Consider the following 13,449-nt stretch of genomic DNA (forward strand, 5'->3'; position numbering starts at 1 on the left):
TTAGAATAGAGAGAGCATATGTTATGTTAACACGTGTATCATATATAAAGATATATTGGAACCCGGGAGAATTATGGGCATGATTGGTTGCCCCACCATCACGTCTAGGTTCACAAGATGCGTTGATTGGGCATGCGCCTGTGATTGGTTACCAGTATCGACAGGAACGAGCCCGCACGCGCGCGTGCCACCCAGCCGCAGAGATAAGGAAGAGCGATATTCTCTACTGGTCTAGGCTGGCTTGAGCCCAGCGCTCCTGCGCTTACCAACCAATCACGCCCTATGTGATAACCTATGTGTTGTTTACATATTTTCTACAAATATAAAAATGAAAGCTACGAAATTAGAAGAAAAAATAGCTCGAACAAAATTAGAAAGTGAGACGAGAACTACCCATTGGTTCTTTTTCAGTCCTACACACGAGATATATCATACGTTCGAGAGATCTCATGTTGAGGGGTATCTGGTTTATACAAACTATTTTCTTGTCTCTCCATTGTATTATATTTTAGTTCCTAGATTGTCGAATATAGAAACTAAAACTCCATATTAGTTTTTATATTTAACAAATTAGATACTAAAATAGAATAAAATAAAGGAACTACAAATTAGTCCTTAGAAACCAAACACCCCTCATATTATATGAGAGAAAATAAGATTCTACAACATTCATCATTTACCTTTAATTATTCTTAGGACTTACTCATTCGTTCTAAAATAGTAGTCGTTTTAGATATTTTTATGTATATACTTATATAGATGATAATGGATCTAGACACATATATAAAACATATACATTAATTATCATATGAATCTACTAAAAAGGATAAAATGAATTTCAATTTGGAACGAATAGAGTATTTAATTAGAGATGCAGTAACAGAGATTAAATCCTATACTAGTTAAAATTAAATAAAAATAAATTTAATCCCCTCAGTCCTCTTCGATAAGTAGAACCGAACAAGACACTAATGGTTCTGAACATATATATAATTTAGTCTTTATTCGCATCCATATTTCACCTTACACAATGCATATTCTCCGTCCAAGAGACCCTAATATTCATATTCTATAACTTTAAACTTGATGGTTTTAAACACAAAAGTCATTTTTAAACAAAAGTCGAATTATATAGTTTGTCATTCAAATATAAACAATTTAGAGTGCCAAGACATTTGGACTAAAACAAATCTTTATTGGCTCAAAGGCAAATTAATCAATCTTTTGACAACTGGATTGGTAGGAACATTTACCTCTTAACTTTCTTTTACTATTAATTATATTATTATAGGTTTTAAAGACATAATCTATTTTTGACATCCTGGACAAGTGGACCAAAATATATACCAAAATTTACAACATATATAATTGGGCTAAAATATATCTTACTTGGCTTCAAGGCAAAAAAATTATTAATTAAACTTTCAATGTTTGAATTAGTAGGGTTGTGCCAAGCCCAAGCAATAGTGCGACGCTAGAGCGACACAAGAATCTTAGTAGCAAGCTACATGTTAGATTCTCCCTATAAAAAATAGATTTAATATCATTGCAGGCACATAGCCCACATATCAGATATTAAACTGATAAGAACAGATACTACACTTGATCTTAGCCAAAAGGCCGAGAAAGGTATGAGTTTTGTTGCGGTGATGCCCCTTATTTTGTACACGCCTCACCAGCCAAATGACTGTTACCCTGCGATGTGGTACTAATCAATGTTCGTTAGCGCATTGTTGTATACCTAACTAAGGTTCGTTAGCAAGAAAAAAAAAAGGCCGCGTTATGAGTAGACGCCAGGCTTCACAACCGGATCACTACTGTGTTGGCCTGGGCTTCCGGGTTCCGTCACAGCCCAAGGAGGAGCCCGTCGCAGTTATCCGGGAAGCTGACCCGTGTCCGTATGAGGTGCACGTGGAGCGTGACTTCAGCATCAGCCATGTGAGCATGGAACAACGTGGAGACGGCGAGACGCGTCCGTATGAGTTTTTAAATTCTGATCACGTGTCGTACGACAACTTTTTTTTCCCTTCTTCTTCAAAGACACGGTCCACATGGACACTGTATATAGGCGAATATATGAGGAGTCAGATTATGTGCATCTAACGTAAGGGCTACTTAAGGCACAAAACAACATAAACACCCTGCATTGGAATTTGGAAGACAGCCAAGCAAGCAAGGGTACAGAATAAAAAGGATTACCACTCGCTAATTCGCTATAGAATGTGCAACATGTTTGGCGCTCCCGGTGCCATTTGCCAAAGGGCATGTTCGGCTGGCTACAAGCCGACACTGTTGCAGCTGTTTGGACTGCTGCAGCTGCAATCCATAGAGAGAAAAATACTGTAGAAGCCGCAGCCGCAGCCGGATTGCAGCCGCAGCAAGCCGCAGCGAACAAGCTGAAAGCTCGGCTTCATCTTACGCTTCAGAGGGAGTAAGGGTAGATAGAGGGTGGTCCGGGCCTCCGGGGTGGACCATGGCATACACTGAGCCAGCCCACCCGCTCACTAGTCCACTAAGGTCCATGAAAAAATATTAATATATATTATATTATATTCTAATATATACACTTAAATATTAAATTTATAGTTTTATATGTTATTTTAAATTTATGTGTTGAACTGTATGCCAAATTATTATATATTATATTAAATTATTTATAAAAAAACTCTAATATCATACCCCACGAGAAAAATCCTAGCTACGTCAATGATAAGCTGCTTGGGATGCTTTTGATAATGATTGAGAAGCATCTCTTTTTTCCTTTCCTTCCACAAAATCTAGATACGATGATGGCAAGGGCACAGGTAGTACAATAATTTTGAAGGGGCGACAAGGAGCCGTCACATCCGATCGAGCAGCACACAGTACCGAAACATAAAATATCTGTCACGCTGGCGCAAAAGGTACGTAAGCTCTGCCGCCTCTGCTCAATCCAAGGTGTGGATAATCCTATCAGTGGCAGGCTTGCAGGGTGAGGCTGGTGTCATTCAACAACCAATCTTAAATTAAAAAACGACGCCAGTCACCGGGCTCACGCCCGTTAGCTAATAATTCAGTGCCATCGCTAATTAATTGACCGTCCGCACACTGTCACAGCAGAACTCAAATCTCATGTGGTGCATCGTCAAAAATTTTGTGGTGATGCAGGTGGTACAAGGCAGATACATATTTTCAGTCGTGGAACATCGTATCATCCCATAATTTTTTTCCACTTCTGCTACATTTCAGGTATCAAGTTTTTTGGACTATTTTATACACCATTTTTATACAGTCGATTAACATAGGTTTTTTTTGCTTTTTATAATTTATGATTTGTATTTGTATGATAATAATTTTTTTTGTATGACTATATAAATTATTCTATTTTTTATTAACACAGATTGTTGAGGTTCGTATTTTAAATTTATATTCTTAAATAGAAAATATAAATAGTATATATTAACTACACTAAAATAATTTATAACTGTAGGATAAAATATATTCAATAACAATCACATTCAAAACTAAAATGCAGGCGAATTTTAGCATATTCCTATTTTTTTCTAAGGCCTAGTTTGGATACTTTTGGATTAAAGTGTTTTGGAGGGATTGAAGAGGGTGTAAATCACCAATAGATCAAATATTCTCTCAATACATCTCAATCCACTCCAATCACACTCATTACTAGAGTATCCAAATTAGACTAAAGTGTTGCGTGCCCCAATCCCTCGCTACTCACACGCACTATGCCACGAGATCAACAAAAAAAATCTACAAATCTAACAGAAAAAAAAGGAGAGGCCCGGGATCTACAAAAGATTCACCACAGTTCGAGCACACAAGATACTAGGAGTAGACTGTATCATCGAAGCTTTAGACATAAGCTTCGGTCACACTCGGGAGGACACGTGTTGCATGGCACATCACTCAGTGCTGAGCACTGAGCTCAAGCTCAGTGGAAGTGGAGGGCTTCTTACTGGGCGCGTGACGACGGCTGTCGCCGACGTCCTCGTCGTCCGCGTCCTTGCCGAAGAGCTTCACGGTGTCCTCCAGGCTCCTGCCCATGGTCTCCGGCAGGAAGAAGTACATGAACACCCAGCCTGCGGCGGCGATGCACGCGTAGAGGTAGAAGCTGCCGGCGATGGTGATGGCGTTGGAGAGCGAGAGGAAGGACATGGTGGTGGCGCCGCTCATGATCCGGTTGAGCCCCGTGCCGATGGCAGCAGCCTGCGCGCGCAGCCGCAGCGGGTAGATCTCGGAGCAGTAGACCCAGGCGACGGGGCCCAGGCCGGACGCGAACGACGCCACGAACGACAGCATGGCCGCGATGCTCACCGCGCCCAGTGCCGCGGCCTCCCCCTCGGGGCGCCGGTCCATCATGTGCAAGGACGTGGCCAGCGTGAAGAGGAAGATGGTCATCCCGCCGCCGCTGGCCAGCAGCAGCGGGCGGCGGCCGATGCGGTCCAGGAGCAGCGTGGAGATGGGTATGAAGAAGGTCTTGCACGCGCCCACCGCCATGGACGCGCCCAGCGAGTTGGTCTTGGACTTGATGCCCGCCCGCTCGAACACCCGCGGGCTGTACATCACCACGCAGTCCACGCCCGTGGCCTGCTGGATGAACATGAGGCCGAGCCCCGCCACGAGCATGCGGCGCACGGGGCGGGAAGGGTTGATGAGCAGCTCCTTCCACACCCCGTCGTGGCGCGACGACGACGACGACGACGATGCCTTGCTGCTGGCGCGGACGATGGCGGCCACGTCGTCGGCGTCGGTCACGCCCTCGGGGATGCCGACCACCTTCTTGATGTCGAGCAGACGCTCCTCGGCCTCGGCGGGGGAGTCGGAGGTCTTCTGCAGCACGCGGCGCGCGTCGTCGATGCGGCCCCGCATGACGAGCCAGCGCGGCGACTCCGGCATGGCGAGGACGGCGACGCCGAGGAAGACGGGCGGCACGGCGCCGACCAGGAACATGGCGCGCCAGCTGAGGTGGACGGGCAGGCGCGCGAAGGCGAAGTTGGAGACGTAGCCGAGGAGGATGCCGAAGTTGTTGAAGACCTCCGGGAAGGAGGTGAGGAAGCCGCGCGCGGAGGTGGGCGCCACCTCGGCGGTGTACACGGGGGCGATCATGAGCGCGAAGCCGACGCCGATGCCGGCCACGAAGCGGCCCGCCATGAGGAACCCGTAGTCCGGGGCGAGGCCCATGAGGAGCGCGCCCGTGAAGAAGATGGCGGCCGCCAGCACCATGGTGTAGCGGCGGCCGAGCCAGTCGGAGGTGAGGCCCGCGGCGAGGGAGCCGAAGAGCGAGTAGATGTTGATGACGCCGGCGAGGATCTCGATCTGCGTGTCCGTGATCTTGAGGTCCTCCTTCATGAACAGCTGCGCGCCGCTCATCACCGAGATGTCTGGTCGACCGATCGAATATGGCGATGGCCAGCCACAGCCATCAATCAAAGAAGAGAATGGTTAGCGCAGTATAGGAGACGGAGAGTCTCATAGTCTCATCCCATGTAGCAGCTGATGTTGTTTTGATTTACGTGCATGCTTCCATGATGAATGAACGAAGGAGTAATAGCTAGGACGCGGGCGGAAAGGAACGAAATGCACGCACGCACGTCCTTACTGGAACAGCCGAAGCCTACCATAGCCGAGGAGGACGGAGTTCATGGAGGCGAGCAGGGCGCAGGCGAAGGCGTACTTGTTGATGGGCGGGCGCTTCGCCGGCGCCACGGCGACCGGGACGGCGTCCGTGCCCGTGCTCATGGTCGCCAAGTGGTTGTCGGCGCCTCGGCGGTGTAGATGATGTAGATCTATCTACCGATCGCAGGCGTGTTATGTCAGTTCGCCAGTAGCTTCGCGTTCCCTCTTCTCTGTGGCTCGGTTCGTCTCTCTCTCTCGCACGCTGCTCGATTATTGGTGTACCAGCAGCGAATGCCGCTGGGGTTACCGTGTCCTCTCACTCCTCACTCTTCGCTGCTAGTGAGTGCTAGCTGCTAGCTACATGAGACCGAGTGGTCCGTGCGTGGTGCCTGGCTCTGCAGGCTGGCCAGTCCTTGGCCATGTTATATAGGGAGCATCCGTGCGTGACTCTGTACAAAAGGAGAGAGGAGGGCGATCAGTGGACGCTCGCTGTCGCGGCAGATCACTTGCTCTGCTTGGCCTGTACTTCTCCTGCTCTCTCTCTGACGAGTTTGAGTTATATACGAATATACGATCGCACGGCACGCTGCAGTCTGTATGAGGCAATCGGCACCGTATACATCCTACGTAACACTAGCCTATTAACTGCATATCTCACTAGATATTCGCATCACACTCGGTTTCGCCTTGCTCGTGCCATCGGCTCCAGTCCACTGCGAGTCTGCGACCTGTGTCAAGGCGGCGCCGTCACCCTTTGCATCCTCCGGCACCACCAGCGCACCACGCTGGCGTGCCGCCGCCGCCACCTCGTCGCTAGGTGAGGTCGCTGTCCAGTTTCTCATCGGCGTATCCATACGGATTACAGTCCAGATCATTTCCGGATCGCCGTCCGCGCTCGACCCGGCGAGCTTTTTTATTACCACGGCGATCCAGTTCGTTCTCTGTTCCGGATAGAGATTGCCAAACGGGCCGCCCGGCCCGGGCCTGGTGAAGCCCGGTCAAAAATCGGGCCGGGCCTGCTGAGCCAGTGGTCTTAATTTTCTGTCCAAGCCCGCCCGCAACGGGCCTAAACGGGCCGGGCCGGGCCGGCCCGTTTAGCACGAAAAAAACGGGTCGAAAAGCGGGCTTAACGGGTTTAGAGGTAAACGGGCCGTGTCGGGCTAGCCCGCCGGGCCTAGTTTCCTGTCCAAGCCCGGCCGCTTATTCTACCGTGCCGGGCTCGGACCGGGCCCAAAAAGCGGGCTTCGTGCCGGGCTCACGGGCCTCGTGCTTTTTGGCCATCTATAGTTCCGGATATGTGGTAGAAAGAGAGTAAAATATTAAAACAAATAAATTATTGTTAAAGTATCTCTAGTGATAAATAAATTTATACCATAAAAAATAAATAGGATGAAAACAATAGGAAAGACGTATAGAAGTTATTATTCTGGGGTCCAGAGAATATGCGCGAGGACTTGTGTTGCCATTTCGATTTTGACAGCGCAACGCACGCTAGCGAGCAGCACATCTGCTTGTTATTTGCTAATGTTGGCGTTGATCTGAGCGTCAATTACTGCAATGAGAACCGACAACGGTGGTGCTCTCTGTGGAGGCGCGGATGGTCCATGACCTAACGTAGGGGCTAGGATCATGCCTGACGAGCTAGACGGTCCGCGCCTTATGGCCGAAAGTTCCACGCGTGCGTAGGGGCAGCGGATTTCGCCGACGGCACCTGAATCTCGCTCCTGTGAGAGACCCCGTTGAGGAGGAGAGGTTCTAAGCTTTGTCTTGGAATCGGCAGGCCACCCAGACGCCTCTAAACGACATAGAGCCGGAGAGAGGTGGAGATTAGAGAGAAGGATCTAATTTACTGTCTACTCCTAGGTCAAAATGTAAAGAACTAGATGTATATTGATTGATCGATTGTTGGGGTTCGAAGCGGCCATAGCCCTTCACATATATAAAGGGGAGGTTTGGACCTGTTACAAGCTGATTCCTGAGTTAATCCCGCGTATTTAGCTAACAAATCCCGCAATATACTCAGAATCCTAACTGATTCTACGCGCGCGTGGACCGTCTGCACCACCACCGCGAATCGTCCGCCTTCAGGCCGCTCGGTCAACTTTGGTGCTCAACAGCTACGCTGTGCGTTGCTATCATGCACGAATTCGTATGTTCATATGTTCATAATAGACCTGGTCATAGGCCACCCGATCCGCCCCCTGAAAAATTCGGCCGACTCGACCAATGCAACGGACAGGTATGAGCTCTAATTTTTTATCCGTAATAATTTACATGCCGTGATTTTTGACCCAAAAACCGACCCAAAGTCAAAAAGCTCAATCTGACCCTGAAAAAAACCTGACCCGATACGTCAAACAGTGAGGAACGGACCGACACGACCCTAGATACGGGTCGAATACGTACCGTGATAAATGGGGCAAGAACCGACCTTGATCCGATTCAAACCCATACAAGGCGATCAGGATCCGCAAAGCACACAGATTTGTACTAGCTATGAACCACGGCGAGCGAGCATCCAGCGGCGATCACATCACATGAGGCCGTCGCAGGCAGCCATGGTCCCTGTCCATCGCATCGGCAACAACCAACAAGACAACACAAGGCTGGGCAGCTTCTTCCAGTTCCAGTTCCATTTCCAGCCGCACATTTATGCGGGAACTATGTTGTTGCACACACTCATCACCGTCTTTCCTGCCATGACAACTTCCGTCACATTAGTCGTAGCAGTAGCGACTCTGTTGAGTGCAGGTTAATCCAAGACACTTGAACCGACAAGTATATATATTTATTTCTTTCCTCTTCCCAGCTCGTCAGCAATAAAGACAATTAGACCGAGTTGGCAATTCAGTTCCGTCAGGTATTATTCTGTGACAGGCACCCTAGGCCAACGGACGACGGACCGACGAGTTGTCACATTAGTTCATATCTAGTCGTAGCAGTAGCGTGTGTGTGGGTGTGGGCGTCGGGGACGACGGACCGAGCGTCGGAGCCGGAGAACCGCAGGAGAGAACCCTAGGCCGCACCGCAACGGCCAACGGAGCAGAGCGGGGACCCGAGTCCCCGACCCCGGGTGTGTGTGGCGCAGAGCCGGCCCGGTGTCTCCGCATCCATCCAGGCAGCAGCGGTGGACTCGCCATGCCGGGCGACCGCGACAGGACGCGGAGAGAGAAGCTCTCCTTGCGACCTTGCCGCGCGCGGTTCCGTTCCGTTCCGTTCCGTTCCGCCTCCCTCCGTCCCTCTTGTCGCAATTACTGACGCTTGGAGCTTACTCCACCGCCTTTACTCCCGGGCTTTTTTTCACACGGTGATCCGTCTCTCGCCGGGGATATCGCGCTCCGACGGCTGCACCGGTGAGGTGTGAGATAGCTGCGCTGGGGGTACGTACTGGCTCCTCCACAGCGCCGGAGCAGGGATTCCGAATCTTGCACCGTACCTGTTGGATTAATGTGGGCTTGGCCCAAATTAATATTCAATAATAGTCAATGCTAATGACCCACTTTAATGCTATGGTGTACTAATTATTTAGTACCATATTGGAAGTTCAAAGGACAAATCAATCAACTTAAATAGGTGGACCATTGGTGCATCTATTGAGAAGTTGAGAAAAGGATGAAGGACTGCCACACGCGCGCGCGCGCCGCCGCCGCCGGGCCGAGGCCGTGGCCGTGGTAGATCGGACCTTGGTCCGAATATTCCTTTCAAACGGTTACGCATTTTGCCTGGAGTGATGACCGTCATAATAACCGTCCGTTTCCTGTCTTATGGCTAGTAACGGACGTCAGTTACTGGCGTCAGTTTCCAGCTCTAATGCGCGACCGTTTCTGTCCGTTAATGGAGAGGGAGGGCTCTTCTAGAGTGCGAATCATCTCACGCGAATTGCAAACAACACATTCCCGTCCCATCTTCTGCGAGCACAGAGAGAGTGGGAGAGCAGGCCTCCGAAATCACCGACCGTAGAGATACACTTGCACGGGTGTGCGGGCGATCAGATTTTTGGGGAGCGTCTTCGCGACTGCTCGCGTGATCGTCCACAGCCTTGCTGTTCGTCGCCTTCCCAAGTTGACGCGTGCTGCTGTTCTTCTTCCCGGCGACCGTTCGAGGGACTGCACTGCGTACATCTTCCTGCACCGACTTCGTACGGCTACATCGAACAAACACACGAGATGTCTCGTGTGAATGGAGCCACTGGTGCCTTGAGCATCGGTCCCTCCGCTGGGTACACTCTGTTCTTCGTATTTATGCATGTTTCATTGCTGTTTACTGCTTATGCGAGTAGTTATACACACATGCATATACATGTCATTACATATATCGCACTGATTATCTGGATTAAATTAAAACTAAAAATGCCTAACTTTCTAACAATCCAAAAATCTGATATTAGGCATTTTTCTGTTAGTGGTTTTGCTGCTGCGTTAAAACCAAGTGAACCTTTTGATGGGACGTTTTACAAGAGATGGCGTAGTAAGATGATACTGTGGTTGACCGCAATGAACTGCTATCACGCCGCACAGGGGAAACCCGAACAGTTCACTCCTGAAGAGGAGAAAATGTTCGACGTTGCCGATAACCTGTTTCGAGGCGCCGTGATTGGCGCTCTTGCCAACAAGTATGTTGATTCTTATCTAACGTGCACATCTGCAAAAGAGTTATGGGATGCATTAGATGAGAAGTTTGGTGTTTCTGATGCTGGTAGCGAGCTGTACATCATGGAGCAGCTGTTTGACTATAAGATGGTGGAAAACCGTCCTGTAGTTGAACAGGCTCATGAAATACAGGCACTGGCTAAAGAACTCGAACAATTCCCATGTGTCTTGCCTGACAAGTTCGTGGCCGGCGGTATTATCGCTAAACTGCCACCTTCTTGGACGGACTTTGCTACCACTCTAAAACATAAGAGACAAGAGTTTAGCGTGGCTGAGCTTATTGGTTCTCTTGATGTTGAGGAGAGGGCGAGAGCAAAAGACACTCGTGGAAAAGGAGTTGAGACTTCTAGTGCCAATATGGTACAAAAGAAGAACTCCAATGCATCACATAATAATAAAAAGAAGAACAAGCAACAGAATGCCACGAAGCCCAAGCAGGCAGCCTCGTTCAAAAAGAAGAACAAAGGAGCTGGTTGTTTTGTTTGCGGGAGTACTGATCATTGGGCAAGCACTTGTCCAGACCGCAAATTTAAGCAAGAGAAAAAACCAGCTCAAGAGAAGAAAACAGTAAACATGGTTGTTAGCGAGACTGCAGAAGGAACATCGGGGTATGGTAATCATTTACCTACTGTTCTTTCAGTGTGTCAATCCCCTGAGTGGTGGGCTGATACCAGTGCTAATATTCATGTGTGTGCTGATATTTCTTTATTTTCTTCTTATCAGTGCAAAGGGACTGGAGCCTTGCTGATGGGGAACGGATCACATGCGCGTGTTCTTGGTGTTGGTACAGTCATTCTGAAGTTTACTTCGGGAAAGACGGTGCTATTGAAGAACGTGCAGCATGTCCCCTCCATCAAAAAGAATCTAGTTAGTGGCTCTCAATTGTGTCGAGATGGCTACAAAATTGTCTTTGAGTCTAATAAATGTATACTGTCTAAGTATGGAACATTTGTTGGAAAAGGCTATGACAGCGGAGGCTTGTTCCGCTTATCTTTGCATGATGCGTGTAATAAGTCTGTGAACAATGTTGTTTCGAATGAGTCGTATATTTGGCATTCACGACTTTGTCATATCAATTTTGGTTGTGTCTCGCGGTTAGCAGATTTAAATTTAATCCCGAAATTTGATTTAGTCAAAGGTTCTAAGTGCCAGGTGTGCGTGCAATCTAAGCAACCTCGCAAGCCTCACAAGGCTGCGGAGGCGAGGAATTTGGCACCACTAGACTTAATACATTCCGATTTATGTGAGATGAACGGAATATTGACTAAAGGAGTGAGAGCACCTAGAGGGGGGGGGGTGAATAGGTGATCCTGTAAATCTTAAAAACTTAAGCCACAAAACTTGATCAGGTGTTAGCACAGTTAATGCCAAGTGGCTAGAGCGAAGATCTTGCACAATATGATAATCACAAGAAGTTCAACACAGAGAGGACACGGTGATTTATCCCGTGGTTCGGCCAAGTACAAAACTTGCCTACTCCACGTTGTGGCATCCCAACGGACGAGAGTTGCACTCAACTCCTCTCAAGTGATCCAATGATCAACTTGAATACCACAGTGTTATGCTTTTCTTCTCAATATCCCGTTTGCGAGGAATCTCCACAACTTGGAGCCTCTCGCCCTTACACTTAAGATTCACAAAGAAATACGGAGTAAGGTGGGAATGAGCAACACACACAAGACTCAAAAAACAGAGCAACAACGCACACAAGTCGCAACAAGAGCTCGCAACGCAACTCAATGAGTTCACAACTCCACAAGAGCTCTAGATGCTATCACAATGAAACGAATGTGCTAAATCGATGTCTTGGTGCTTAGATGTGTTGTAGGAATGCTTGGTGTACTCCTCCATGCGCCAAGGGGTCCCTTTTATAGCCCCAAGGCAGCTAGGAGCCGTTGGAAACAAATCTGGAAGGCCATCTTTGCCTTCTGTCTCGTGGCGCACCGGACAGTCCGGTGCACACCGGACACTGTCCGGTGCCCGATTTGTTTCCTTAAATGCCGAAGCCGACCGTTGCAGATCTGGCGCACCGGACAGTCCGGTGCACACCGGACAGACCGGTGCTTCCTTCCGACCGTTGGCTCGGCCACGTGTCGCGCGCCGATCGCGCGGCCGACCGTTGGCCCGGCCGACCGTTGGCTCACCGGACAGTCCGGTGTACACCGGACAGTCCGGTGAATTTTAGCCGAAGTCGCCGGAGAAAAACCCGAGAGCGGCCTCTTCGGCCGAGGCAGCCTGGCGCACCGGACACTGTCCGGTGCACCACCGGACACTGTCCGGTGCACCACCGGACAGTCCGGTGCCCCAGACCGAAGCAGCCCCTTGGCTGTACACAGCCAAGTCTTCTCTTCTCTTCTTCTATCTGTTTCTAACACTTAGACAAATATATTAGTACACAAAACCAATGTACTAAGGCTTAGAAACATACCTTAACTTGTGATTTGCACTTTGATCATCCTTGGGCATATTTTCACATTTAAGCACTTGTGTTTGCACTCAATCACCAAAATACTTAGAAATGGCCCAAAGGCATATTTCCCTTTCAATCTCCCCCTTTTTGGTGATTTATGCCAACACAATATAAAGCAACTAGAACAAGTGCAAAATCACTTTAAATAAAAACTCAAATTGGTTTTATTCAATTTTGGCATATATGGATCATCCTTTGCCACCACTTGGTTTGTTTTTGCAAATCAAACTCAAATCTCTATCTCTAAGTCAAACACACATGTTGAAGTATAAAGAGAGTCATTCCAAAAGAGATTGATCAAGGATTTCAAAAACTCCCCCTATTTCCCATAATCAATACTTCTCCCCACAAGAAGCCAACTTTTGACAAGAGAGACAATAAAAGCTTTTGACACAACAAAAACTCTATTCTACTATTTTCAAAATCTCTCAAGTGGTAGCTGATCCATTTATCGCTTTGGCCTTTATTTTCTCCCCCTTTGGCATCAAGCACCAAAACGGGATCAATCTTGGCCTTTTAACCTCATTGCCTCACCAAAGTCTTCAATTAAGAGCAAATGGCAATAAGATTTCATGAGATGAACTTGGAATTAGTTACCCTCTCATCGGAGTGCAGTGGAAGTCTTTCATGGTCCAAGTCCACCTTTTCCCTTTCAATCCTCCTTCGAGACTAAATTATCAAACTCAAGCACAAGGTTAGTCTCAAAGGGTCAAG

General features: G+C 48.3%; 1 protein-coding gene and 1 non-coding gene across 2 annotated transcripts; both read right to left on the bottom strand.

Annotated features, from left to right (window-relative positions):
• Positions 1 to 1,440: 1,440 nt before the first annotated feature.
• On the bottom strand, positions 1,441 to 1,633 carry LOC111590221 (U2 spliceosomal RNA). The gene has a single exon (XR_004852925.1). It is a non-coding gene; the product is annotated as a U2 spliceosomal RNA (small nuclear RNA).
• Positions 1,634 to 3,453: 1,820 nt separating this feature from the next.
• Positions 3,454 to 6,013, bottom strand: LOC100284344 (uncharacterized). The gene is made up of 2 exons (NM_001157239.2): positions 5,619 to 6,013; positions 3,454 to 5,381 (listed from the first exon to the last, which is right to left on the bottom strand). The coding sequence occupies exons 1-2, from the start codon at positions 5,737 to 5,739 to the stop codon at positions 3,907 to 3,909; spliced, it is 1,596 nt and encodes a 531-aa protein (NP_001150711.1). The 5' UTR covers positions 5,740 to 6,013; the 3' UTR covers positions 3,454 to 3,906.
• Positions 6,014 to 13,449: the final 7,436 nt, after the last annotated feature.

The sequence above is a fragment of the Zea mays genome, chromosome 9 (assembly GCF_902167145.1).
Source record: "Zea mays cultivar B73 chromosome 9, Zm-B73-REFERENCE-NAM-5.0, whole genome shotgun sequence".
NCBI lineage: Eukaryota > Viridiplantae > Streptophyta > Magnoliopsida > Poales > Poaceae > Zea > Zea mays.

Coding starts and splice junctions, on each gene's coding strand:
- LOC100284344 (NM_001157239.2), bottom strand. CDS start 5,739: ATGAGCACGGGCACGGACGCCGTCCCGGTCGCCGTGGCGCCGGCGAAG. Junction 5,382..5,618: donor CTCCGTCCTCCTCGGCTATG/GTAGGCTTCGGC, acceptor TCGGTCGACCAG/ACATCTCGGTGATGAGCGGC.